At 44.4% G+C, this 27,747-nt stretch overlaps 2 protein-coding genes across 11 annotated transcripts in view; both read left to right on the top strand.

Moving 5' to 3' along the window:
- Positions 1 to 12,439, top strand: part of ATP8B1 (ATPase phospholipid transporting 8B1) — a 39,361-nt gene extending 26,922 nt beyond the window's left edge. For all 10 annotated transcript variants that reach the window (XM_054810779.1, XM_054810778.1, XM_054810785.1 and 7 more), the window contains 12 exons: positions 668 to 780; positions 1,250 to 1,414; positions 1,776 to 1,887; positions 2,992 to 3,067; positions 3,837 to 3,969; positions 5,110 to 5,395; positions 6,156 to 6,379; positions 7,289 to 7,372; positions 8,325 to 8,570; positions 8,824 to 8,962; positions 10,090 to 10,220; positions 11,063 to 12,439. In XM_054810779.1, the coding sequence (XP_054666754.1) occupies positions 668 to 780; positions 1,250 to 1,414; positions 1,776 to 1,887; positions 2,992 to 3,067; positions 3,837 to 3,969; positions 5,110 to 5,395; positions 6,156 to 6,379; positions 7,289 to 7,372; positions 8,325 to 8,570; positions 8,824 to 8,962; positions 10,090 to 10,220; positions 11,063 to 11,293 (1,940 nt within the window). In that variant the 3' untranslated portion in view covers positions 11,294 to 12,439. The remainder of the gene's footprint in view (positions 1 to 667; positions 781 to 1,249; positions 1,415 to 1,775; positions 1,888 to 2,991; positions 3,068 to 3,836; positions 3,970 to 5,109; positions 5,396 to 6,155; positions 6,380 to 7,288; positions 7,373 to 8,324; positions 8,571 to 8,823; positions 8,963 to 10,089; positions 10,221 to 11,062) is intronic.
- A 478-nt stretch (positions 12,440 to 12,917) lies between these two features.
- On the top strand, positions 12,918 to 27,061 carry NARS1 (asparaginyl-tRNA synthetase 1). Its single transcript, XM_054810067.1, has 15 exons — positions 12,918 to 13,027; positions 13,896 to 13,978; positions 14,211 to 14,276; positions 14,384 to 14,476; positions 14,918 to 15,007; positions 16,236 to 16,314; positions 17,280 to 17,350; positions 17,627 to 17,713; positions 20,102 to 20,323; positions 20,716 to 20,915; positions 21,356 to 21,491; positions 22,511 to 22,624; positions 24,206 to 24,337; positions 24,956 to 25,087; positions 25,661 to 27,061. The coding sequence occupies exons 1-15, from the start codon at positions 12,922 to 12,924 to the stop codon at positions 25,790 to 25,792; spliced, it is 1,743 nt and encodes a 580-aa protein (XP_054666042.1). The 5' UTR covers positions 12,918 to 12,921; the 3' UTR covers positions 25,793 to 27,061.
- The last annotated feature ends 686 nt before the right edge of the window (positions 27,062 to 27,747 follow it).

A 27,747-nucleotide genomic window follows, 5' to 3' on the forward strand; every position in this document is an offset into this window, starting at 1 on the left:
CATTGCTCTGGATAGCAAAAGAGAGGCTTTGTAGTTAGGTGCAGATGTGTCCCCTCGACAGCCCTGGTGTTCAGTCATGGCCTCTGCTGAAGACAATGTTAGGTCCCTTTAGTAGAAGCTTGAAGAAATGCTGCAGAGATGACTTATTCCCCTTTTTCCCCAGAGAATAAACAAGTTGTCTGTTCCTCTAGCTATTGGAACACTAGGTGTGCAGGCTGAGGTACAAATAGCTCTTTTGTTTTGTTTTTAACTATCTTTAAAGAAGTCAGTCTTGAATTGGTTAGAGATCTGTGGGTTTTAAGGCTATAATTATGGTGCGTCATATCTCTAACGTATGTCTCTGCCCAGTGGGCAAGTGAGATGTTAATACTCTATGAACCATTATCAAAAACATGATCCTTGGGAGTTTAAATCATAGACTCAGAGCATGGTTTGGGCTGGAAGGGACCACTACCCCACCAAGTATCCTTTCCTGTCATGAAAGAGAAGAGGAAGTGCACTTGTCAACCAAGTTACTTAATGGAACAATGTTACGGATGATGATGAAGCAGCATGATTTGTAGTCTTGGTACTTAACAGCAGACGACTGAAAAATCTAATCTGAAGCTGCTGCTTTATTTAAATGTACTCTAACGTTTTGTCCCACCTCTCACGTTTTACTCCACAGTAAGAGAATCAGGTGGAAATATCAGGCTATATTGCAAAGGGGCTGATACAGTAATTTATGAACGGTTGCACCCAAGGAATCTAAAGAGAGAAGCCACAGAAGAAGCACTAGACGTACGTTTGTATTTTATATGCTGTTTTTAAATTAAATAATGGTTTATTTCTGACTATAAGTTTATTAATTTTCTTTTCCCAAGCTATTGGAACAAATGCAAACCTATAATTGGCTCTACAGATCATCCCAAACCTGAGAAATAATCGAAGCAATATAAGTTTTTATGCATTTTCTTAAAAATGCATTCATTGTTTTTTCATGAGAAGTGAACTTAAATTTTGTCTGCGTGCTTTTTTGTCATAGTTATCAATATTTGAGATCACTACGCTCTGTTCTATTTGTCACCTCTTCAGCCTCTCAGTTCAGACTGCCTTGTCAGCCATAATTTTGGGCATTTCTGAAATATCCAGGACTAATTGCACAGTCAGATCTGTTTTATCAGACTCACCAAACGTTTATGATCTTGACTCTTATGTTTGGATTGCAAATGAAGAGTTTTGTTTTGTGGATATGTTTATTATTTTTCAGGTTTTTGCAAGTGAAACTCTTAGGACACTCTGCCTGTGCTATAGAGACATTAGTCGTGATGAATTTGAAGTGTGGAATAAAAAGTGTGTGGAGGCCAGTGTAGCTACCACTAATCGTGATGAAGCTCTGGACAGAGTATATGAGGAAATAGAAAAAAACTTGATTGTAAGTCAAGCTTTAAATTTTTAGTGTACTTTTATTCTTATATAAGAAGAAATGGATCTTTTTAAAATTAAATTATCCTTGTTTATTAAGGGAATTTTGATTTAGATCTTTTCAGTATTTTATTGGCTTTAGAGCCACGCCAAATTTTAGAGTTTAATAGAATGAAGAGAAATGGTTTTTTAGTACATGTATTTCAGTGTGGTCACTTCTATATGCAAGAGTTTGTCTTTACTGAATTTTTATCTTGAGCTGTCCCTTGGCTTGAAGATATATCCAGAATAGTTTCACTCTCTACTGAAAATTATTCACTTTTCTATACCTGTTTACCCTACTGAATACTTGTATTTCAAATACCTTCCAGCTGCTCGGTGCGACAGCTATTGAAGACAAACTACAGGATGGAGTTCCAGAAACTATTTCCAGGCTTTCAAAAGCAGACATTAAAATCTGGGTGCTTACTGGTGACAAAAAAGGTGGGTTTACTTACAGCCAAGGAGCTAGTAAAACAGGATAAGAGCTAGAAGATAAACTGGGACAAATGCAGACTAGAAATAAAGCATATGTTTCTGGAAAAGCTTAGTGTGACAGTCCATTTAAATCAAAACTGGAGGAATTTCTATAATGTGCAGAATTTCATCCCAGCTGTTGCCAGTCCAGAATTACTGGATGGGCTTCTGTGTAACTTCTGTTCCTCCACACATGAGCCTGGAGGGCTGATTTGTGACTGTCTGCTATAGGGAAATACCCAGCTACTGCTTTTCCCAATGCAAAAGCAAACGCAGGACAACTTGATTTTAACCAGGCTTGCTTGGCTCTGAGGGCAGGTACCAAAACTTCTCTTTTTTACAGTGAAAATTTACATTTCAAATAATCATAAGCGCTGCTGGCAGAGATTGATTTGCTTTTCTTTTGGCAGTTGCTAGTCTGCAGTCCAGCCACACATTTTGTTAAGTCAGTTCAAGAAACAGCATTAAATTTGTAAGGAAGAATGGCTGTCCTGCAGCCTGGGTGGAGGTGCATCTCTCTGGCACTGGCAACAGCCTCGGTTCAAGGAATCTAGAGCAAAGGCAGGATAGTGTGGCATGCCCTGTGGTTGGTTCGGGCAATGTCTTTGGTGCACTGGCGCTGTGACGGGGAGACAGCATCTCCACCGACAAGTTAAATAGGCCCCAGTAGATCTTTCTTCCACAAATTGCTCGTAGGCTTTTCCAGGTCACTGACAGTTTTTGCGTTCAAAACATCTTGTGACAATGCATTCCACCACACTAATGTACATTTCATAGGAAATATAATTCCCTGTTGTTGGCTTTAAATCCATTGCCCACTGCACCTTCGTTGCCACACAGTTGTTGTTGTATGGTAAATAATTAACAAGCATTCCCCCAGCTTCTTTCCGCTATGTATGATTTTTTTTTTACCCCTGTTCATCCACACTGTGGTAATGAACGGGAACTTCTCATACCGAAACGTAACTTTGAAAATTACTTGAGGGCTTCAGGTACTTCTGGCTGCTCCCAACAGTTACTCATGACAGAACTTTAAGTAAATACTTTCCTCTCTTATTTTTCTTATCGTAGAAACTGCTGAAAATATTGGATTTTCTTGTGAACTCTTAACAGATGAAACAACAATCTGCTATGGAGAAGATATTAGGCAAGTGAAAAGCACAAAGGATTTATTTTGTTGAAATTAAAAATGTTCCATTTTTAAACTTAACCCAGTGGTAACATTGGTTTATCCCACAGTGACTCTTCAATGACTGAACAGTATTTCTTAGCAGTTGTTCAGCTGTAGCTTGTTTCTTTGCTTTTACAAAATTTTAATTTTACAAGGCAACCTCTTAATTGTGAGTACAGGAGGTTATACCTTCTAGGTCAGCAACCGTTGACATTAAATTTGTCCTGTAGCTCGGACGAGTCTGGAGCCCACCTGGTGCGGGCTAAGCGGGTCTCTCCCTAGTCCAGGACTTGAGTCGTTGCCCGGTTTTGCTCTTGCTACCTGTCCCTGAACTCCAGCATTACCCCAGCTGGTGTTTTGCCCTCTCCCATGCTCCTGTACACAGTACAGACCTATGCTATACAACCACAATGGATCGCAAGGTATTCAGTGCTTAGTCATAAAGAATTGGTCAAAACGCTTAGACCTAAGGGATAACAATGTGGGACTGGGAAAAAAACTAGGGCCTTGTAACAGTGTCACAGCTATTCCTGACTCATTTTTCCAGTTTCTCCCTTATTTGCAAACCAGTGCAATCCTCTTTTCACTGTTGTTCTAGCACTGTTTAGAACATCGCCTAATACTTGGCAAAAAAAGTCCTTGCAGCATATATTGCATTTCTTTCTTGCAGATTTTCAGTCTGGGACTGATCTAGCTTAAAGTTTATCCTTGATTTTTCTCTAATAGTATCCACCTCTCTTTCCAGTGCTCTTCTTCAAACTAGGTTGGAAAACCAGAGGAACAAAGCTGGATCAAGTACACATTCCTCTCTAAGAATGAACGAGCCCTTCTTCCAGGGTAGTAGAGATCGTGCTTTAATAATCACTGGCTCCTGGCTGGTATGTAAAACATACACGTTCTCCTGTGTATTTGGGGGTCCTGCACTGAGGACTCTGTTCATTTGTCTGCTTTGCTAAATCAATCACTGAAAATTCTTTGGCCGTTGTGCCGCCAGTTGAACACATCTGTTTGATATTTATGTTCAGAAATATTTTGGGGTTTGAAGGTTGAAAATAGTGCTCAATAAAATAGGGATTGTTTTGGGCCTTTCAAATAGCCCTGGTAGCTGCCATCAAAGTAAAGCCAAGCCCCTGCAAAAGCACAGCCTGATTTTCAGAGTATTTCATGGGGATTCTGGTCTAATGGGAAAAAATAAAAAAAAAAGAGAGAGAAGGAGATGCCTGCCAGCATTACAGGATGCATGGCTTCAGTATAGGCATGGAAATGCGCTTGAAATGAGAGATGGGAGTGAAAGGATAGAAACAAAAGACGTGTCCTGCAACATAGTGCTCTCATGGGCGCTCAGAAAGCAGAAAAGAGCTTTTAGCAGAGGGGTGACTAGCAGAAATTTGGTGACTATTACCCACCCTGTTGGCAGCTCTTACAGACACCTGTAAAGGAGAAAGTCCAATGACCAGCTAAGGGCCATCTGCCACATTTCAGCCTTCCTGCCCTAAACCTTTGTTCTGTATAAGGAAATGTACATCTGTGTATAAGGCACGGGGAGCAGGCTGGGATGCCTGAGGTAATCTAGCAGGAGCATCAGATAAAATTGCAGGTCTCTATTACCCCTTGCTCCAGCTGAACTACCCCAGAGCTAGCCCAGGCTTTTATAGGACACTTCCATGTGTGTTGGGCATGGTCATGCTTCCTTTAGGAGGTGGGGAAATAGGAGAGAGGAAAGTTTAAATACCAGGATGTTTTCAAAAGGGATTTTTTTCCCATCAGAAGAAACATTCCTTTGAAATCTGCAAGAATTGCTGTGACACTAAATACAAGCATTTTGCTTTTGTTAATCCCACAGAGTACCTTCTTTTCATTGTCTCTGTAGCTCTTTGTTCACTCCTCTGCATGAGCATTTTATTAAAATGCTATAAATAGGTGATGGGAGCATAATGAGGTTAAGTGTTCTATAGGCAGTCCTTGGAGTGTGATTTGAAATAGCGTAGAAGGGAATATAACATATTTTTGTTACGCAGAATGAAATCCTGCTAGAGAAGAAAAAGAAGAAAAAGAAACTTAAACTGAAATTCCCTAGAACAGCAGAAGAGAAAAAAAAGCAAACTGAGAAGAGGAGAAGGGCTGAAGCTTACAAAGAACAGCAGCAGCAGAACTTTGTTGATCTGGCCTGCGAATGCAGGGCTGTGATCTGCTGTCGAGTGACTCCGAAGCAGAAAGCCATGGTGGTCGAGCTTGTGAAGAAATATAAGAAAGCTATTACTCTGGCTATTGGGGACGGTGCCAATGATGTAAACATGATTAAAAGTAAGGCAGCTGTAAAACTTCTCTCGGTAGGAAAGATCTCTTCTGGGCGTTCTTCTGCAGTCTCTTCACTAATACTCTTTGTTCGGAAGACTCTACCACCTAGTTCATTACCCACGCTAACATCACTTGGGTTTTGTTAGCTTCTATGCCCGTGCTTTCCCTTTTTGAGGAGCCCTTTATGAAATGGTTAGTGGTTTTTGCTGATACATTTTAGCTTTTTCTGTAGACGTTCCCTGAGAATGGACTTGATTACATCCGTTATCCTGTTGTGAGTTACAAAAGTGTAATGTAAAGAACAAAGCGATAGCTTAGCTGCCCCTTGCTTGGAGGCATTAGCCATCCTGTATTGCAACTAGTGCTCTTTGAACCGCTTCCTGAGAAATCCCACTGAGAAAGAAACTTCTGGGATATGGTTTATGTCAGGAGTGCATTTGTAAACTGCCTGGCCAGTTCGTTCAGGGTTTGCTTGCTCAGTCTCATCGCTTTGTTCTCCCTTGGTCAAATTTCCCAGCGTCCAGTCTGATGGAACATGCACTGAGAGAGAATCCAAGGGACGGTGGAGGCGTGAGCAGTAAATAACAGGGCAGGAAAGGGCTTACGCGCTGTTGTGTTAGTCTTTAATGCAGCCTCTGTGCTGTATACAGAAGTAAAACGGGGCAGAAGAACCTGAAGCAGAGAATAGGAACCCATAGAAGATTTGCCCTTGGCATGTTGTTGCCTTTGTTCAACACAGTGCGTGGTGTTTGTTTCGTTAACTTAGCTGCCCACATTGGAGTTGGAATCAGTGGCCAAGAAGGGATGCAAGCCGTCATGTCAAGTGACTACTCTTTTGGGCAATTCCGGTACCTCCAGAGACTGCTGCTGGTCCATGGACGATGGTCTTACATTAGGATGTGCAAGTTTTTAAGATACTTTTTCTACAAAAACTTTGCTTTTACACTAGTCCACATCTGGTATTCATTCTTCAATGGCTTTTCTGCCCAGGTAAGAAGGCATGCTTGTGTGTAATATTAACAGGCAGATCCTCCTTTTTGTCTGTGCAGAATAGGCTTAACGTGGGAACCTGAAGTTATCATCAATAATTTCTGCGGGGGAATGGGTGATAACTACTAAGTTAGTTAGTTACCAGCTAAGAAAGTGGTTATGATTTCAGAATGCTGAAGTCAGTAGCATGATTGTACAGGGAGGAAGAGATTCTTACACAGTGGTTTGGGAAACCTTTCCCAACCCTGCTACTGAAGATATTTCTGGGTCAAGCAAGACACTACATATGTGTATCAGTAGGAGACCAAACCCAATTTTTTTTATCTTGAACTGCTGGCTAGAATGGCTTGAAATGTGCTTGCTGTAACTGTCAGTGTCTGAAGTTCGTATAGTGCTGGAAGGTTGGGTTAAAGGACTTTAAGAGTTGAGGTGCATCTCCCTGGGCATAACCAGAAGACAGGCAGGTGTCATTGCATGGAGGGTCAGGGCCGTAATCAGAGACAAGCAGCCCTGCTGGAGGTTAATGCTCTCTCCTGTGATGGAAAGCAGATGCCTAGGACAGAGCAAAAACCAAACATCCAAAGAAACCCAGGTTCCCAAACTTGTACCTGAGATGCCAAGTGCTCATAGCTACAAACCAGACCAACACTTGGTGTGAGGTGTTTGGTTTCGGTCATATTTCAGGTCAGGTAACACTGATGGTTTGTAAGGAGTGGGGCAGCTTAATACAGGCTAAAATAGTTGCTAAAACAGAGCTTTGAGCTAAGGTGCTGCTTGCCTTTTGGGTCAGCGCAGAGACAGGTAATTTAATGCTATAGTAGAGCACATGTGAATTTTCTCAGGAACTGGAAAGGAAAGGTATAATCAAAAAGAAATCGTTAACTCCTGAAATTTCTTCTCTTCTTGCAGACAGCATATGAAGACTGGTTCATCACGCTGTACAATGTATTGTATTCTAGTCTCCCGGTTCTGCTGGTTGGCTTGCTTGACCAGGTATTCTCATGTAGTTAACAACAGATGACTCCAAAGGCGTCTAACGTCAAGTCTTTAATTACATGGAAACTAGTTGCTTTGTTTTATGCACAAGGTGTTTTGGGGGGTTTGTTTTGTCTTTTGGTTTTTAAAAATGTATTCCTCTTCCCAGTGTGTGAGGTAACAAGAGACAGTAAGCAGAGGGTTACTGAAATAGCCAAAGTTAATCGGGTCGGAGGTCTTCAGTGCTAATAACATTCATTAAAAATATTTCTAAGTGCCTGCTATTCCATGACATCATTCGCACAGCACAGCAACGGGTGGCTTTGTTAATGGCAGAGATATTCCTTGCTTACCCTTCTGAGCTGAAGATGTAGGGACTGCACAATTGTACATGACCGTATGTGACAGGAAGCCTTGGTGTGTAGCATTTGTTTTAATTCGGTGGGACAAGTGCGTTTGGCCTTCTTCACTTGGTTTTCCATACCAGGCTTACCTGCTGATTAGGCAAATCAATGCTTCTGCTTTGTTTTGTGCGAAAGCTAAGAAATAAATTCAGTACAAAATGAAGCTGGCAGTTGAGTATTTGTTAGAGACTTAAAGTCAGGATGTGCAATGCTAGCCCCCATCTTCTGGTTATTCACCGTGTAGAGAAAGGACTCCGACACAATCACAGCTGTAAAGAGCTGTGCGGCTGGACATTCTTGTCTTGGCAAGTCGTGGGCTAAGAACTGAGAAGCCTGGGAACGGGATATGTGTGACAGCTTTGTAAGAGATGTCCTGCAGACATGGTTCTTCCTAGTTGTGCACTACTCTGTGCACAGTCCTGCTGCCCACACTGCTATTTGAAAAGGAAAAAAAAACCTGCTGTTTCCTTTGGGACATTGTAGAGTTGAGCTTCTTACTCTTCAAAGCTCACACAGAACAAGAAATTGCAGCAACTTTTTCTTTTCTCTTTCCCCCCTTCATTAAGGATGTGAGTGACAAATTGAGTCTTCGGTTCCCTGGACTGTATGTTTTGGGACAGAAAGATTTACTTTTTAACTACAAGAAATTCTTTTTAAGTTTGCTTCATGGAGCTATAACTTCACTGATAATCTTCTTCATACCGTATGGAGCTTACCTTAAAACTATGGGACAAGATGGAGAGGCACCTTCGGATTATCAGTCATTTGCTGTCACGGCAGCATCTTCTCTTATATTTGTCGTCAATTTTCAGGCAAGTAAGCTTAGCCTCCTAATCTCTGTTGCTCTGAAAACACTTTCTGGTCGTGTTTGTAAATTTGTCTGCTAAAAACGTAACAATATGCAAAAAGCTTCTTTTTTTTTTTGCCTTCTTTCCTCAGTTGATGCTCTCTCTGACTGACACGTAACTGGGTGAGAGATGACTCAACCAAAATGCTGTCAGTCTACAGAGAAGTTGACATTATTTTGAATTAATAAACTCATTTGAAGCTTTTGCTTGCTTTCAGATTGGCTTGGATACATCTTACTGGACTTTCATTAATGCCTTTTCAGTATTTGGGAGTATTGCACTTTACTTTGGTATCACATTTGACTTCCACAGTGCTGGAATCCATGTTCTCTTTCCTTCTGGCTTTCAGTTCACAGGTCAGTCCTTGTGTTTTCTGTTTGTTGTTCCTGTCTCACACAGCTTTGTAACTTGAGCAGAACTATAGCCACAATGTCATGGCATGAACCTGATGCCTGTGAAAGGAAATGACGTTAAATACTAATTCACTTCCAGTGAAGGGTTTTGTTTATGTTTGGGGCTGGGTTGCTTTATTGGAGTATTTCTCTTCTTTCAATGAAAATGAGCTGGAACTTGGCGTTGCCCAGCAGTAGGGGTCTGCAAATGAAAACTAAGTTAAAATTGGTGGGGCAGCTCAAAGTAAAGGGAGTGTGATGATCTGGCAGAGTTTGCCGTGGCCAAATTGCTCTAACTGATCAGTGGACGGTAAAACCCCAGAGTAAGGTAGAGCCAAATGCTGTTGGCAGCTCCTGGGGATTTCGCTGGAAGTCTAGGGAAGTGTCAGTAACAACCAATTGGAATTTTCTTTTTCTGAGGAAAACTGTGCTTCCGAGTTGTCCTAGCGACAAATCTTTCATATGTTGCCTTGGATCTAAATACCCCCCCAAAAAATAACAAGCCCCCTCAATTTTCTGTTCTCATTTTTAAGCTGAACCCAATTGAAGAAAGGTAATTGCCTCTAATACAATGTTTTTCTTTGACCTTTAGTAATGTTTCAGGCTTTTTTTTTTTAACTTCCTTCTACCTGAATACTTTATGCATCTCAGAATATAAAGATATGACTGCTACTTGGTTTGATAGAAAGTTCCATGAGATTGGGTATTTGGCTACTAAATACTGCCTGTTTTCTGGACCACATACATGCCAATGATACCAGGAGGGCTTTTTCCTGCTTTGCATGTTTTAAAGTGGGACGAAAGCCCTGCATCCCAGCCAAGCATTTGTCTTGCAGCCTCCCATAACTCTTAGAAGGGCTTTGACAGGAATATGGATACGTCGTAATAGAGGTGCTTTATGAAATTATTTCCTATTATGCTCTCTTCCTCATAGAGTCTCTGAATAAAAGCTTGATGTTGTGATAATGCAACAGAATACTTCAATGTTAGGTCCTCAGGAGAGTAGCTGTGGCTTTTAGTATCTTACTTGTGTTTTGTATCTAGTTTACTTCATCATGTCATAAACTAATTTTTGCTCTTTTTATTCCTAGGAACCGCTCCAAATGCCCTGAGACAACCGTACCTCTGGCTGACCATGATTTTATCAATTGCTGTTTGCTTGCTTCCTGTCGTGGCACAACGTTTCTTATCAATGACAATTTGGCCTTCGGAAATTGATAGAGTGAGTAAAGTCTTACGTTAATTTGTTTAATGTAGCACATGTTTACTTAAAGGAGTCCGTATTGGTGCTAATATTAGAGGTGAATAAGTGAGCGTGCCCCAGGGAGAGCTACAGGAGACTGGAGCCCCGTGGCCAGGGCGGGCGGCAGCAGGGCTCCCCGAGGCCAGGCTGAGCCTGCCCACTGCCGGGGTGACGACTGGTGCTGTGACGTTCTGCCAGCCAAAGCAGAGCGTCACTGCGATGTGTTCTTATTTCCCAGTGTCTTGCTCGCGTGCTTTGGTGGGAGGCAGAGGTCCGGGTACAAGCCCAGCACGCAGATCAGTATGGGCTCGTTCCTTTGTCTCAGCTGAGCACTTGACTTTGTAAAACCGCAGAAACCTACTCGGGAGCCGCTGGTGGCCTCACGCTGGGGTTTATTTGGGCTGTGTCAGAGTTCCGTTGCTATGTGTCAGTACAGTGGATGGGTTTTGTTTGCTTCTGGTTTGCCTCGAGCTGGCAGATAGCATATGGGTATGAAAATAGTTAAAATTGTGGTAGTGTTGCTTAAAAAGTGTCAGCATGAGAATACAGGAACAGCTCTCAGTTACATCTGCTTCCATGAAAGACGTTTAAAGATAAATGGAAATAATGAAGTTCAAAGTAATACAGTAAGGCTTCCTGAAACAGTGATGCGTTACTGCATATAGTCTTGTTTCTAACAAAACCAAATTTAAAGAAGAGAACCCTCCTGTTAAGCAGTTTAGGGATGTAAAATAGTATCAGGTTATTTCCCCAGACAGTGAATGCACATGAACTGTTTTCCCCTGTAATCCATAAACTAATCTGTGTTTGCATGCGTGAAGATTCAGAAGAACCGCAAGAAATACATGGCAGAAGAACAGCAGTGGAGGCGAAGGCAGAGCGCTTTTCGCCGAGGGGTGTCCGGCCGTCGTTCTGCGTACGCTTTCTCCCACCAGCGGGGATACGCTGATCTCATTGCTTCCGGACGCAGCATACGGAAAAAACGGGCTCCGTTAGATGCAGTCCTAGGCAACAGCGTGACAGAAGTCCGAGATGCTCCTGAAACAAGATGATTTACTGCTTTGGGGGAGAAGCTTTTTATCCCAATAATTGCACAACACATTTTTTTAAACAAACTCAGGATATTTTTTTAACCAAATGGCATAAGGATGGGAAGATTTTTATGCTTTATCACAGAACTTCCTGGTTTTGGACTACTGGAAGCATAGAAAGGCCAAGAGTTCTCTACGGAGCTACTAATCCTTGTGCAACTGATTTCTGTTTAATGTGAAAGTGAAGGATATGCGTGCGAGGGTATGAAACCCAGCATTGTAATTTTATTTTTTTTAGTGATGGCTGGAATTGCAAACTTTTTTCACGTTTTAATAATGTTGGTATAAAACTGCGGCTACATTTCATATTTTGTCTTTGAAAGCGAACTGCTAAGTGGCAGCTACCTTGCGTGCGCCATTTCATTCAATTGCACAATTAAATTAATCGCAAACGAGCCGATCGGCCCTTTGAGAGGGCCCAGGATATTCTCATCTGAGCTTGTGTGGCTGAGATTACGATTCTACCTGGTGATAAACTTCAGTCAGTGTCAGATTTTATTAGGGATTCTGACACTTAGAGGTGGTGTGGTTTCTGTTCCTTTCTTCAACAGTTGACTACAGCTTGCTGCGCTACATCGAGAGAGATCGTTCTTTGCGTATTGTTAGTACGAGTGATGCGCCATTATTCCTTTCGTAGCCCGTTCCTTGATTTCCCCTGGAATAGAGATCCGAGTCAGTAGTTTACAGAGGTTTTTTCGCACTTGCTCTCCGTTTCTCTGCCTCTCCAACTCTTTGGACAGTGTATTTACGAACAGGTACATCTGATCTCTGGAGGGCCGCCCTTTGAGCTGGCAGAAGTTTGTTCGTGTCAGGTTTAGGTACAGCAGGCAGCCATGGACGACCAGAAAACAGTCGCCTCTAGATGGAACGCACTTCACTTGCTAGCAAGTCAATTTTACCATGTAAAAAGTGTTTTTACGAGAGTCTCTTTACATTTGCACATACTTTTACCCCTCAAGTTGAGATATATGAACGTTTTGCTTTTATCTACTTCTGACTCCCGGACTAAGGTTGATTTCTGAAATGGTTTTATAGTGAAAATCGTGATATACAGCTCTTGTTTAATGGAATGTACATTTCAAAACTTCCATGCAAATAAATGTCCTAAAGTTTACAGCTTCTCTTCTAATAACTACCTGGGTAAGAACGGGAATGTGGGAGGAGTTGGAGTAGGAAATGGGGATAACGTATCTGTCATTGAGACGGATGGGATTGGTCTTTAAAAAAAAGAAAAACCCAACCCCACCCCGTGTTGCACTCTAAAACCAGGTGCAATACTAAAATAGCAACTATTTACGCGGAGGTGGGGATATCCCTTTTGTCTCTAATGAGACTTAGCGGAGCCAAACGCGTCCCGGAGATGTCTGGCTTCGAGGGGCGGCTCGGATCAGAGCACGGCTGCCGTCGGCAGGGGCCGGCACGCCCGCTGCCCTGGCCTCGCCCTCGCCCCCGCCCCGGGGGGCTGCTCGTCGCCGCCCGCCCCAGAGAGGCCGGCGGCAGGCGGGAGGGCGGCAGGCGGGAGGACGGCGGGGCCCCGGCGGCGGCTGCGGGCGGCAGGCGGGGCCGGGCCGGCGGGGGCGGGGCGGCTGATGCAAGGCGGCGGCGCGGTGACGGCACTTCCGGCGGGTGCCTGCGGCCGGGCGGCTGCGGCCATGGCGGCGGAGGTGCTGGGCAGGACGGCGGCGCTCGTCCTGGGTGAGGCCCGGCGGGGCGGGCGGCCTCTGCGGCGCCGTGCTCCGGCGGGGCTGCGCGGTGCGGGGGAGGTTGGGCCGGGCTCGGCCCGCGGCCCTCGCCGCAGGCGGAAGATGGCGGCGGGCGGCGCTGGTGCCGGCGGCCGAGGGGGAGCGTGCTGGTGCCGGGGGGCTCCGGCCTCGGGGCGCGAAGGGAGGAAGGCCAGGGAGCCGCGAGAGGGTCGGGGATGTGCCTGGCCTGAGGGTCCGCGGCGCGGGAAGGGCGGGGGGCAGCGCGGGTGGAGGGGGCCGGGGGCCGGGCGGGCTCGACCCTGCTTCGAGCCCGGGAAGCCCAAGCGGGCCGCGTCCGCGGGAGCGAAAAGGTTCGCGGGTCGGCGAGGGGCTGGGGGGCACCGGGCCGGCAACGGCGGGGGTGCCTGGAGCGCCCCGGGGCACGGGCAGCGCGTGCGCGGGCCCTGCCTGCTCTGCGGGCGCCGGCAGAAGGAGGAAGCGTTCCCGGGCCTCCGGCACGGCGTGGCCTGAGCGGGCTCGCACCGGGGCTGGCTCCGATTTACCGCGCCTTACCGCCTGCCTGCCTGCCCGCCCGGGAACTCCCGCAAAAGGCGGCTGCTCTGCGGTGGCTTCCCGAGCTCACCCTGTGGGACTCCGCAGGAGCTGAGCATGGAGCGCTCACTGCATGGGTTCATCTCCAGACTGGGAAATGTTCAATAATTCTTACCCCGTCTGACCCACTGGTCCGTTTGGAAGGTTTATTGTTGCTTAAAACCGTAAAGATTTTATATCCTTGTGTGCGTCCAGTTTCTTCCTGAGCATTGTGGTAGCCAATAATTTTCTTTTTTTGAGTCATTCCCTGTATTTGTCATGTATTACAGAAGAGCTGTACGTTTCTGAACGAGAGGGCAATGATTCCACTGGTGATGGGACCCAAAAGAAACCGTTCAAGACTGTTTTAAAGGTAACTGTGGAAAACACCTGCTGTTTGGTTTTTGGTGGTTTTTTGTTTTTTTTTTCTGAAGAGTGTGAACTGCGCTTGTGGCTGAGTGACTGGCCTTGTATTTCTCCGTGTAGATTGTACACCTGGTTTTGCAGCTCCAACCAGAAGAAAGATATCTGCTCGGTCTCTTTAGGGATGGCTTTAGTTCACTTGCAGTGTCATTGATTCTGTTATTTTCTCCTTCTTTTTTCAGGCTCTGATGACGGCAGGAAAGGAACCGTTTCCTACTATTTACGTGGATTCGCAAAAAGAGAATGAGGTGCTGTCGCATTAGAGCTTCCTAGTTGAAATTACGTTAATGCTGCTTTGTGTGAAGGGACACAAAAGTAATCTTTTCTCTTCTGCTCTCTCCTTGGATTGATTTAGAGATGGGCCATTATTTCAAAGTCACAGATGAAAAATGTCAAAAAACTGTGGCACAGGGAACAAATGAAGAATGAAGCTAAGGAGAAGAAGGAGGTAGGTTGCAGGTGATGCCAAGTTGGAGGAAGCGTACCATCTTTCTCTTCCAAAAACATTAAACAGCGTTGTTGTCATTCCCACTCCTCCAAAAAAGCTTCAGTTTGGTTTTAATCTGTGTCATTGTTTTACACGTACGTTCCTTACAGCTCGCCTTTGTTTAGATTAGGACAAACCAGTGGCAGAAACTGGGTGAGTTTTGAGCAATGGCAGTCTATTGCCTTTGGACTTTCTGGAAAAAGTGAGAAATGCATCTTGCATCGTTTCTCATCCTGGTCCTGAATTAGGGCAGTTGTAGGCCACAGCAGGGTCGCGTCAGGGCTCTTTATGCCATCTGTGTCTGTAAGTGTACATTAGAGTTTCCAGGAGGTGTAAGGAGGGGGAATCTTGTAAAGCCTGGTTACAGCTATTGAATACTTTTTTTTTTTTTTTTTACACCAGGCAGAAGATCTCTTGAGAAGAGAGAAGAACCTGGAGGAAGCTAAGAAAGTTGTGATCAAGAGTGATCCTAGTCTCCCAGAGCCCAAATGTGTAAGATCTGGTGCGGTTGATACGTGGCCTTTGTTACTGCGTCTTGTCTGCACAAAGATCCAGTCTGACTTGGCTTCGTGGCTCTGGCAGCTGTTGGAGGCCACTGTCGTTTTGCTGTCCATAGATGTAACCTTGTTGTCTGGTTATCTGTGTCCTCTAGTGTGTAGACTTTGGTCGTTCACGTGCACTTGGTGGGTATCTGAACCTTCTTAGCTCATACATCAGACTTCTCTGTTTGTCTGCTGGTGGAGACCATATTTCTGTTTGAGAAAGCTCGTTAGTTTTGCTTTGGTTGGTTATCGTAGTGGTGGAGAGTGAAGAAGCGGTGCTGGTTAGAGGATGCAGTTTATCGAGACATGTTCTTATTTGGCTGTTTGTGGAGTCCTGCTGGATTTGGCGATGTGGTGCAGTCCTTGGCTTAGCAAGCAGATACTACGTACGCTGCTGTGTGATGCATTTTTGGACAGACCCTGTGCAGAAAGGTTCTGTGTACGTGGACAGAAGCTGGTTTTGAGTGGAGCCCTGCGCTCTGGTGGCCGCCCTTTGGGGGGGGGCGGCTGGGCCCAGCCGTGCTGAAACCACAGCAGTGCTGTAGCAGTCCTGAGGCAGGATCCAGTCTGCCGGTGCCTGCTGGGTTCGTTGTTCGGACTGTAGCTGTGTCACTACCTCAGCTCCGTGTCCGGATGTACCCCTGTCGGATCCAGTCCTCTGCTAACTGAACTCATCTATTGGATGTCTTCAGAAATTAATCCAGCGTGCACTTGGAGGGCCAGAAACTGTATCTTTCCCAGTCTTGTGGTGATAGAATGCACCTTGGATTTCCTGTAGTACCTGAGTGCTCTAGTCTTAAGGTGTGAGCTGTTAGGTGTTTTCACTTCTCCTTCTGGTCAAATGCAAAGTGAGCTGCTTTAAAAGCTCGCACAGTCCTGAGTTCCTACATGACAAAGTAAGCCTGCTAAACAGAAAGGACTCAATGTGAAGTCTGGAAATGCTGTCCCGACGTACTGCCTGTGATACAGCTGGTGACAATGCTCTTTCCTTACTACACAGCTGTTCAGAATTGACAGCTGTGCTCATACCCTGGATGAAACTTGGCTTCAGGTGCTGCTGAGAGGAGCTGTTTTGGGGAGGGAGATGTCATATATACTTGTAGTCTAAGTAATGGTGTGGAAAATGCCATTTAAATGGTGAATCGTTTCTCTGATTGCCTTTATTCTCTGGCTTACAGGTAAAGATTGATGCTCTGGAAGCATACAGAGGCCAGAGAGTGAAGATTTTTGGCTGGATTCACAGATTACGGAGACAAGGTAAACCAAAAGCATTTAGAAGTTACTGAACCTGTGCAGAGAGATGGAGCAAACTCAGTAGCCTTCAAAATTTGGACGCTTACAATGAATCAGACAGCACCTACTCTTAAATTTTAAAACCGTCAGTTAGATGTCCTCTTTGGTTTATCACAGTGGTCACTACAACACGGCAAATTCTGCATGATGTGTGAGCAAATAGACATTTCTTACTTGAAATCTTGTGGGATTTTCAGTTTGGAGGCCAGTCCTGCAGAAGTTCTTCAAAAGACTTGTTTTGTGTGTTAAACTAATCCTGCAAACTGCGGAGGTAACTAGCATCTGCTCATAGGGAAATCAGCAAATTGGAATTCCAAAGTTTTAAAAGAAGTCATGCTACTTTATATAATAAGTTGAGGCAGTAATACTTGCTATCACAGTGATTGGTGTTCTAGTTAGCAAGGTGGGGGCGTGGAAGCTCACAGCAGGGGTGGTTCTGCCTCTGCAGGTATTTTTTCAAATTACCACTGAAGGACTTGACGAAGCGGTTGTGGATCTGGGCGTCGTGAGCAGTTTCTAGCGAATTGTTTTTGTAATTGGATGCTTTTGTGGAGAGGTGGGTGACCAGGGTGACGTCACCTTACCCATGTTGAGTGTACGTGGGGCCTGCGCACTCAGCAGTGCTGCAAAGACCTGGGACCCCTCGGGACCAGAGGGACGCCTCAGGTCACAGCACGGCCACGCGCTCCCAACCCTCTTGATGTCTGTTGAAACTTAAACTTGTTATACAGAATACAGCTCTGAAAGGCTTCTGTGCCTGTGCTAATGCTTCAGTGCTTCCCTGGAGCATCTCTGGGTTTTAAGATGGAAGAATGTGATCATAGTCCTTCTGTAATAATCTGCACATCAGTGATTAATGTCTGCCGGGAGTGGGTCTGTTCAAATGGATCGGTGAATAATCAGGCGTTTTGTCTTCTCTCTTTAACTAGGAAAAAATTTGATGTTCATTGTTTTGAGAGATGGCACAGGTTTTCTTCAGTGTGTCCTTTCAGATGAACTGGTAAGTTGTGATCATTTAATTCTGTTCTGTCATTAAATAAGTGAGGTGCTCAGACCTCATCCATTTTTCTTTTATCTAGATGATTGGAAGTTCCCCATAACCTACTGATTAAATTGTATTATTGTTAAATTGTGTCTCCTACCACTAGAGTATTTTTGTCAATGTGAGAACTATTAGAAGTGACTGTTAATCTTGCCTGTGACTCCAATAGATACAGGAAAACTAAAAGTAAAATATTTACCTTAACTGTGCCTTTGTCTCTTTTTCTCTCTGCAGTGTCAGTGTTACAACGGGCTAATTCTCTCTACGGAGAGCAGTGTTGCGGTGTATGGCACGCTGAACCTTGTTCCTGAAGGCAAGCAGGTACGGGAGTTGGTGCATTTGGGTTCTCTTCCTCTTCAGCGGTTTATTGTTTTCCCGATGGAAGGAGAAGTGGAGGTGGAAATAATGATTAAATAATTTTGGTGGGAATTTGGCTTGGAGAAAAGAACCTCCCAAAGCTGCTGCTGTCACCCACGGGTCAGTGTGTGACAGGTGAACTATGTGACTGTTCTGCTTTTGCCTGAAACAATTTTCCATTACGTCCCATAGATATTTCCTAGAATATAACAGCGGAAAGTTATGTGAAATAAATGACATAGCTTTATTTTCCCTAACAAGAGGTTTATTCAGTCTTTATTTTGTGAGGTGAAGAATTTGGCATTAGCTCTCTTCTGTTACTGAGGTGAGTTAGTAGGCTCCTCACTGTGTTGTACTTGTCCCCCAGCACGTGGCAGCGTATGAACTAGGCAGTGTATTGTAACTCATGTTATAAAACTTTGTTTGTAGTGGTGGTCTCAGGTTAACGGCTGGGCAAGTGTGATTGTAGGTTTCAAAATATGATGCTGCTTATGTGTTGTGCCTTTCTCATTCCAGTCTAGATCTGCACAGTTACTGTTTGGAAAACTGAACCTGGAGTTAGGGCTAAAGCCATGCTAAGCAGCTGTGCATGAAGGGTGGCCTCGGGAAGAGGAGTCAAACTGAAGGCAGGAGAGAAGCTTTTAGGAGCCATTATCTGTGACGGCAGCTTGGTGCATTCATCAGGACATGCAGGCCTATGTCAGGATATTCACTGACAATTATTTCTGGTGCTTTGTAGATATTTCAGTTTTCTTGTAAGCCTTGTAGTGTTGGCCGTTACTGGCATGCTTTGTGAATGAAATTTGGATAGACTTAATTGTTCTAGTTGTCCCTTTCTTGGCGATAGGACCTGAGCAAGCTCGACCTACGGTTAGAGCCACGCTCAGTTAAATGTGAGCCCGCTCCCTGTGGTGCTTGCCGATCAGAAGTTAGCAAGGTTTCCTTTCCTTCATACCTTATGGCACTTCTGAAAATAAATGCAGCCAAACAGGGATGGCTTTTTTTGAAATTACTTTTATGCAGTTTAGTAATCATGAGTAACTCATGTACTGCTCAAAACATGAACTATTTTCATGTCTTATCACAACGATACCATGCTTTTAATGAACAAAACCACCAGGTTTGTAAAAATCTGTTGATTAGACTTTGAAAATCTGCATTTATACCCTGAAAATACTGTGAATGAAAAAAATCCTGTTTTAGGGGACAGAAGCTACTGGACCCACGCGGGGGAGCTAGTGAGACCAGAAGTGAAGAGGTCTGGTCTGCAGCCGGGCAGGGCTGAGCCCTGGTGGGGCCGCTGCAAACGGGGCACGGGAGGGTTGCACGTTGTGGGCAGATGCTCCCTAGTGCCGAGACATCGGTCAGGTGTCTCCGACAGACAAACTCACAAGTACCTATAGTGAGCCAGTTCTTCCTCCGTTGTGATCTAAGCGACTTTTTTCAACTTTTTTGAAGTTTGCCATGCAGTAGGAGAATGTGGCTCAAGTAGTACAAAGAACAAAATACCTTGTATGTTGGACTGCAGTCTTGGGTCTGCCTTTTCTTCTAATAGATGGGAGGACTCCACTCTGTGGGTGGGTGCGTAGTGTTCTTAAGGTGTATGGGAAGGTTCTTTGTGCCAGTGTGCTGTCTTGTAGCACCCTACAGACTATGAAGAAAATTAACTCTATCCCAGCCAAAATTAGCACACAGAGTAAGTTATCACAGAATGGTTTACTTGGGAGGAACCTCTGAAGGTCACCTGGTCCACCCACTTCCTGAAGATGATGTAATGTGAGGTCAGGCAGCCAAGGGTCTTGTTCAGATGTGTTCCTGAATGTCTCCAAAGATGGAGACTGCAGGCTGGCTCGGTCCGTGCTCTAGCATTTCACCACCCTGTGAAGAAATTTTTCTTTATAGCCAGTCGAAATCTCCCTTGCTGCAGGTTGAGACATTTGTCCTTTTGCTGGACACATCTAAAGAGAGCCTGCCTCCATCTTCTCTATAACCGCTCACTGAACAGTTGAAGGTAGCAAGGAGTTTAGCCTTGCTTAGCTTTCTGTTCTTCCAGCTGAATAAACCCAGCTGTCTGTGATAAATCATACTTCCACTGACTGCGTCTGGAAGCTCCTAATTACCTGGCTGTAGTACTCAATCCCGTTCACATTAAGTCTGAGAGACTTGTGGTGGATTACAAATGGTGCTTCCAAGTGTGGTATGACTGAGTTCCAAGGCAGTCGCTTTGCAAATACTGCGGTTAGGATTCTAGCATCTTTTGTTTAAACTGGATTAATGTCTCTGCCACATGTGGTGACATCCAAGGGGCAAAAAGTGGACTTGTGCAACTTCTGTTTCTCTCCAAATTGGCAGGCTCCAGGAGGCCACGAGCTGAACTGTGACTACTGGGAGCTTATTGGTCTGGCCCCAGCAGGAGGGGCTGATAATCTACTCAACGAGGATTCGGAGGTTGATGTGCAACTTAACAACAGGCATATGATGATTCGAGGCGAGAATATGTCTAAAATCTTCAAGGTGCGCTCCATGGTAGTACAGGCCTTCAGGGATCATTTCTTTGCCAACGGATATTACGAAGTAAGTATGTTTTCCTTTGTCAGCAAGTGACTACTTTGATGTCCTGACTTCAAGGCTATCTTTGTCGTAGAAAAACTCTGTAGACTTTCTAATTGTCCTCAAGGGGCGAGAGAAAAGCTGTTTCTTAGGAAACTATTATTTGATTGCTTTCATAGACATAGATCTCACAGGTGCGTAGACACTTCTGAGGCGTGTAAGCGTTACAGCATGATTCCCAAACAGCCCGCGTACCTCTTCTTAACGCACCGAAGAGTATCGGACTGCAGCGCTTGTATGCGTGCGTACAGAAGCTTTGTAGATGGTGTTCTGGAAGAGCGTGCCTTGCATCACTGCTCTCATGTGTTGTCATCATTGTCCTTCACTCAAGTAACGACAGTCCCGTTCTGTAACAGGTCACACCACCAACTTTAGTCCAGACGCAGGTGGAAGGAGGCTCCACCCTGTTCAAGCTGGATTATTTTGGTGAAGAGGCATACTTGACACAATCATCCCAGCTCTACCTGGAGACCTGCATTCCCGCGCTGGGTGACGTTTTTTGTGTTGCTCAGTCATACAGAGCTGAGCAGTCCAGGACCCGCAGACACCTGGCAGAGTATGAGACAGTATACTTCTTTGCTGTTGATGTACAAGTGAATTCATGAAGCAGGGGAGTAGCAGGTGGTTGGATGACATCATGTACAGTGAACAGACAGCATGACGCTACTGCAGAAGGACTGAGCAAAAGTGTATTTGAGGGGTAATACCTTGTCTCACTGAACGTCCGGCTGGTCTTAATACGTTGTCGTTTAGTGAAGGAAGATCTGGGCGAAACAGCTGATACGTTTTTAGGAAGCTTTGTCTTTTTAGAAAATACAGTTCATATTGTTGTCTTTCTTGTTTGTTTCTTTTATGGTTTTATTTTCTTTAAGTGTAGAAGTGGGAGAAATGAAAAAGGGGACAAAAGTGTGCGGTTTTGGGTTGTGGAGCTTTTTTTCATGGGTAAAGATTTGTTGCTTGTGTGTGGTTTTGTAATGGTGTGACTCTTTGTTTCAGGTACACTCACGTTGAAGCTGAATGCCCTTTTATAACTTTTGAGGATTTGTTGGACCGTCTGGAGAGCTTGGTTTGTGATGTAGTAGACAGAGTCTTGAAATCACCTGCATCGAGCTTACTATATGACCTAAACCCGGTAGGCAACAGTATGAAACGGTCATGAATAGCCAAGAAAAGATGATTTTTCACCTTTCCTGATCAGCATGTTCGTCTGGGGAAGGCAGGGCAGGGAGCTCTGCTTGCTTACTGTTATTAATAATAAGAAAAATATTAAATAACATCAGAAGAATGAAAATGCTGCATGGCTGGTAATGACTCTTCCAGCAGCAGGGGACTGTGTGGACGAAGTTCCGTGCTAGCAAGTTCCAGGAGCCAGCAATGTGCTGGGATTTATCGCAATGGGTACCGTACCGGTGGAATAAACCCCTCTATCCCAGAGCTTGTGATATTGATCGGCTGGTACTGGCAGATTGAGCACAAGGGAGCAATGAAACAGCTGGTGTTTTACTTGCTACCCTGGAATGTGGAGCTCTCAAGCTATTCTCATGTGTTAGAGACCCTTTGTCTTCTCTTGCCTTTGCAAAGAAGATGGCTTTAGGTGACTGCAAACTTCATCTCCATCACTAGCTTTTCTCTTGGAGCCCATACCAGCTCGGTCATCCCCGTTATTTTGACCTGTTTTCCTGATGAATGCTGGGAGGTTCGGTGTTAACGTTTGGGCTGAGACGGGTCAGGAGGCAGGAAACAGCAGAAGCACGGCCCACCTCACAAAGGCGGGTCCTGAAGCCGTTCTGTGTGCAAGGAAGCAAAAGTGTTCTTTTGTGGCCTTGCCCGTGGAACCTCTGCTAATGGCTCTGAAACTCCTACATGGGCAACAAATTCGTACAGAAAAGTAAACGGCTTTGAAAATGCCTCTCTCCTCTCTCTCCTGCCATCTTTTTCAGCATCTGTTCTGTGAGCTTTACTGGGCTTGGTTCTAGCTTCCCAGTACTGAGCTTGGTTTGTTTATTAAATAAGTAATAATTGGTTGATGGATGAGCTGGAAAGAATAGTGTCTGTGCTTCAGGTCGGGAAGTGGGCTTGCTGATCAACTAGAAAAGTACTCTTTAAATGTGGTACTCTTCCAACTGTCTTTATGTCTACTCTTATTTACAGGGCTTCAAGCCCCCTAAGCGTCCTTTCCGACGAATGAACTATTCTGAAGCCATTGAGTGGTTAAAGGAACACGATGTGAAGAAGGAAGATGGCACTTATTACGAGTTTGGGGAAGTAAGTCTTTCCAAGGCGCTTTAGGAGTTAAACCCAAACAAAATCCCACTGCCCTGTGTTCGGGGTGCGTCAGTCCCTTGAAGGACAGCGTGTTTGGGCCATGATGCTGTTGGGCTTACCGGTGCCGTGTGAATCTGTTGTGGTTTGGCTGGAACGATATCGATAAGGAGTGAAATTCTAGTCCCATTTCAGTTAGAGGGAGCTCTGCTGTGAACTTCCCTGAGGCCTGGATTTTTGTCTGGACTGCGCTGTGAGGGGCAGTACTGTTGTACTGGGGAGTGTGGCTGTGGGCTGGGCTTTCACACGATGTCTTTGAGCGTGGGAACCCAAACCTGTGTTGTCGTCTGTCTGTCTCTTCCCTGTCTCGCTCTTCACCGACACCTCGGACAAAACTATTGGAAGGAGCTCAAGAGGACTTGACGGTGTAGCCGTAGTCATCAAAGGATTTAAAAGAAGATGATTTTTAGGAGGAGATCATGTAATTATTTAGTGTCAAAGTCTACACAGTGTATTCTGAGGGAATCTTGGCAGCACAAAATCAGATGTGTTGGGATTTTTGCTGTTACTTTTTTTCCCATCTCTATTAAAGATGATAGAGATGAAGGGAGAGAAAGGCCTTCATGCTGCACTGAGCATAAGGTTCCAGGGGGAAATAAGGATTCTTCCCTCTTCCGCCCCATTGCAGGCTGGTGTTTTGCCTTGTGAGCTGCCCTTGCACAAGGTCTTGCACAAGGCTGCACATGCTGCAGCTGGCTTCTCGTCCCCGCTCCCGCAGCAGCCAGGTCCATAACAGAGTGTTCAGTGGGATTAAAACAGGTTACAGGTGTGGCTGGTTTTTCCCGTGAAAGAAAAGTCTAATTTTCTGACTTTAACTCAGAGTCTAAGAAAAGTGGGATACCATTGGCTGAACAAAAGTTCAGATTAAACCTTTTAGGGATAGACAGTTTTTTGACTAAACAAGATGTGTTGGTGTAACAAGCCGTGGTCACATCATCACTGATGTTCCCTGTCAGTGTAACTGTGGTGTCATCCCTCACTTCTCCCCAGTTTTGAAACAGTAAAGCTGCTGAATTGATCAAAATGAAACTTGGGCTAGGTGTTTCACAGTTTACCAAATTTCAGTCAGAAAACATCAATAAAAACCAAATAAGCTCCTCTATGTAACTGATCAGTTGATGTTTTTAAAAAATAACCCGTATACATAACAGAGAAACACTTAAACGCAGTCTTAAGGTTTGTGGAAAACATTATTGGGGAGGAAGGAGATCAGGCTCTTCAGTGTTTACTGGTTGTTGGAAAGTCTAGGTTTCAGGTTTAGGTTTTTCTCAGTTCTCTGAAACATTGGGAAGACTTGCATTGTAATTCAACAGATTTTTTTTTTTTTTTTTTTTCTCCTGACATGTTTTATATGTAAATATAGTTTATTCTAAAGTAAGTTTGGTTTAAAAATTGAGGTACGCAAGGATGAATGCATGGATACATGTGGTCTGAAACTGTTTGTTTCATGCCTGATACATGTGGAACTCAAGGTATTGGGGTAGTTTTGGTTTCAAATATTTATAAAGCCTTCTTTACCCTTAGGATATTCCTGAAGCTCCTGAGAGGTTGATGACAGACACCATTAATGAGCCAATCTTGCTGTGCCGATTTCCTGCGGAGATAAAGTCTTTCTATATGCAGCGCTGTCATGACGATTCCCGGCTGACTGAATCTGTAAGTTGGCATTTTACATAGTGTTGCAGGCTTCTAAATAGAGGGGGAATGACAGTGTGAGTGAGCATAAAGTGAGTAGGTACTACAGGAAAATCTTGGAGAATTCTTACCAGGCATTGGTGTGGGTGTCTCTTGGCACGGCTTGTTGATCCTGTAGAAATAATGAAGCAACTCTGAAGGGCTGGTAAAGTGTCGGTAGGTCATAGTGAGCTGCTCTTTGCTGACCTGGAGTAAGTGCTAGCCTAATGACAATACCTCTCTCACTTCTTGGAGACTGTGTTGTCTAAGCACTAGCTGTCTGGCAGCTGGGTTTGTGGTGGGGAGTTTGGGGGTTTTTTTGTTGTTTGGTTTTGTGTGGGTGGTCTGTTTGTTTGGATGGCTTTTTTTTTTTTTTTGCAGTTCAGTGCGGGTGAGAGTATTAGTGATCAGAGTACCTAGTCAGTTTATTCCATCTACAGATTGGGTCCAAAAGGAATTGCCTTCTTTCTTGTCAGAGAATTAAAATCACATGGTGAAATGTGTTATGGAAATACAGGTTTAAATTTGGGCTTTTTTTCCTCCCCCTCCTGCAGGCAGCAGCTTAATTGTAATAGTTTGCTCTTATGTTGCATGCTGTAGGTTGATGTGTTGATGCCTAATGTTGGTGAAATCGTTGGAGGCTCTATGCGTACCTGGGACAGTGAGGAGCTACTCGAAGGCTACAAGAGAGAGGGTATCGATCCCACACCGTACTACTGGTATACTGATCAGGTTTGTAAAACAGATTTGATGTGCTGCTTGTCAGATGGGATGTTTGGTGGTTTTTTTTAACTGCTCTTAAGATGAGGAAACGTGCGGTGGCCCAAAGTAGGTAATCATTTACCCATTGGCAAAATGCAGTGGGTAACGGTCTCCATTCTGGTGAACTGGCTGCTGTTTGCTGCAGTTGTGTGCTGCCCTGACCAGATCACCTCCATTCGACTGGTCTGTGCGGGTGTGTTCCTCTTGTAACGTCCATCTTCTGCGATGTTTGCTCTTAGATAGACGTTGATCTTCACATCTTGCTAGCGTAAGGGGAGCAGAAGAGGAGGTGGTTGAAAAAGAATCGCTAAGACTTTCTTTTTCACCTTCCTTTTTCCTCTTCTAGTCCGTACAGTGCCCCAAGAAACTAGGGACAACTAACTACAAGTATCTTGCCCGAAAAGAGTATAGTCTGTTTTCCTCATCATTCAGAAAATAATCTTGGAAGGGTTTGTGGTTTTTTTTCCCAGTGGTATTACTGCAATTACAATATAAACAACAAGAAAATGTTTAATAGCTACTCTCTTGATCTTAATTTCACAGAGAAAATATGGTACGTGCCCGCACGGTGGATATGGTTTGGGATTGGAACGCTTCCTAACCTGGATTCTGAATAGGCACCATATCCGAGATGTCTGTCTCTACCCACGCTTTGTCCAGCGCTGCAAACCTTAGCTGGCCTTGTGGTACCTCCCAGGAAATGGGGCATCCGATGCTTGGGAGAGAATGATACGCTCTGCTATACGACAGCCTGTCTGAGAGCAGGACTTACTGCAACCTGTTGCTAGTACAAATACTAATTTAGGGGGTGGAAAGGAAAATAAACAAAACCCTTTTTTTAAAGGAAAATGCCACTAATTAACTGGAAGAAGTCTTAGAAAAAATTGTTAGGTGCATTTATGCTCTCAAGTCAATATAAAACAAAGGTCCTGTCATTTAAAAACCAAGATACACTTCTGCTTTTAATTTCCGTGACTTAAAATATGCTGGGCATTTGATTTTTTTAAATTGCTTTAATTTTAATCTGTTTTCTCTTGTGATGTCTTGCTGGAGAAATCAGGAGTTCAAGCTCTTTAAACTCCCAAATACTGACCTCTGAGAATGGTACAAAGAGATATCATCTAAAGAGCTCGACAAAGTATAAAAATGGGAATAATTCTATTAAGCGCTGCACTTTTTTAGTCCCTGCTGTTTTTAATGGAAGTTCTGTTAGAGTTTATTCAGTAGCAAGGTGTATGTAGTATCAAGCACAGAATTCACTGCAAGAGCCGTGGCTTGTTTTGGGTTTTTTCCCCCAGATTATTTATAGGTTAGAAATGATGGTGCTGGTGGTGAGGTAGGCTTTGCTGTGGATGAAGCGTTGTAGTGGGTCCATGCACACCCAGCTGTGCTGAATTCCAGTAACACTGGTAGCTCGTGGACGCTGGAATGCTTGTGATGCCTTCCAAATTAAGATTCTGCCATCTGTTGCAAACCAGAATTGACTGTCTGAAGACCCAAAGAAACTTCAAAAAACAATTGAATTTCAGCATTGTTTGCTGACGACATTGCTGTCCTTTCTAGGTGAAGCGTAGTTCAAGCAGTGCTTCCCCACATGCTAAAGTATGTTTTCGTGGTAGAGCAGTTCTGTGTTTCCTAGCTGGCTCTGTGTTCTCTTGTGCTACTGCATCTGAGCTGTAATCAAGTTATCAAATAGGACTAATTAAATATTTAATGTGTTGAGTCATGCTTCTTAGTCCTAATTTTTTTTTACTAGAGAGAAAAAAAAATTGGTAGGTGCATCATTTGATCCTGCACGGAGACTTGATCTTGATTTGCCATTGATACAATTGTTGACCTGTGCGATACCCCTATTTTTGGAATAAATGACTGGTTTTCTTCATCTTGCATGTTACGTATATAAACTGGTCTAAATCAGCAACCAATAAATTATGGCAACGTAAACTGGTGTGCAAGACAGTAGTTCTTGACCTGTAATGTCTGTTCCTTTCTTTCACTTAGCCATTATAGCTTGCTTGTTTCATAGAGTCTGTCCTGGCATGGGCAAAAGCAGAAGAAAAGTGAATTTTCAAGTGCAGTAAACGCGTATTCCAAAAAACCGAACTAGCTTTTTCTTTTTAAACTAAATCCCCATTGATTAACTTAACAGCATGAATTTTTATCGTTTGGATAGAGTGCCTCAGCTACCCTGCTGAAACATCCCAGAATAAACCAGTGCGGTGCCGAATAACCAGCTGCCAGGGCCGCAGCTCCAGGGGGAGCGGGCCCTGACGGGCTGCTGGGAGCTGTGCCTGCCCCAGGTGAGGCCGGGTTGGTTAGCAGAGTGGATGCGGCTGGAAGAAGCGAGGGCCTTTCCAGAGGTCTTGAACATCGGGATTCAATGTCTTGGGGTTTGTTGGGGAGCACTGTGGCATTGCTGTGTGACCTAAGGGGTGCCTCTTTGAAGTAGAGGCTGCCTGAAGATGAAGGAAAGATGCTCTAGGAAAGGAGCACTGCTAGGATGGTTTTCTTTGCACTCTGCATCTCTCTGAATTCACCCTTTTCACCTATTTTTCCCAGTCTTTTTGTAGCCACAAGAGAAGAAAATCTTGTACAGCAACATGCCTTGGCTCTCTCACACTTGTCCTGTT

The sequence above is a fragment of the Grus americana genome, chromosome Z (assembly GCF_028858705.1).
Source record: "Grus americana isolate bGruAme1 chromosome Z, bGruAme1.mat, whole genome shotgun sequence".
NCBI classification, from domain to species: domain Eukaryota; kingdom Metazoa; phylum Chordata; class Aves; order Gruiformes; family Gruidae; genus Grus; species Grus americana.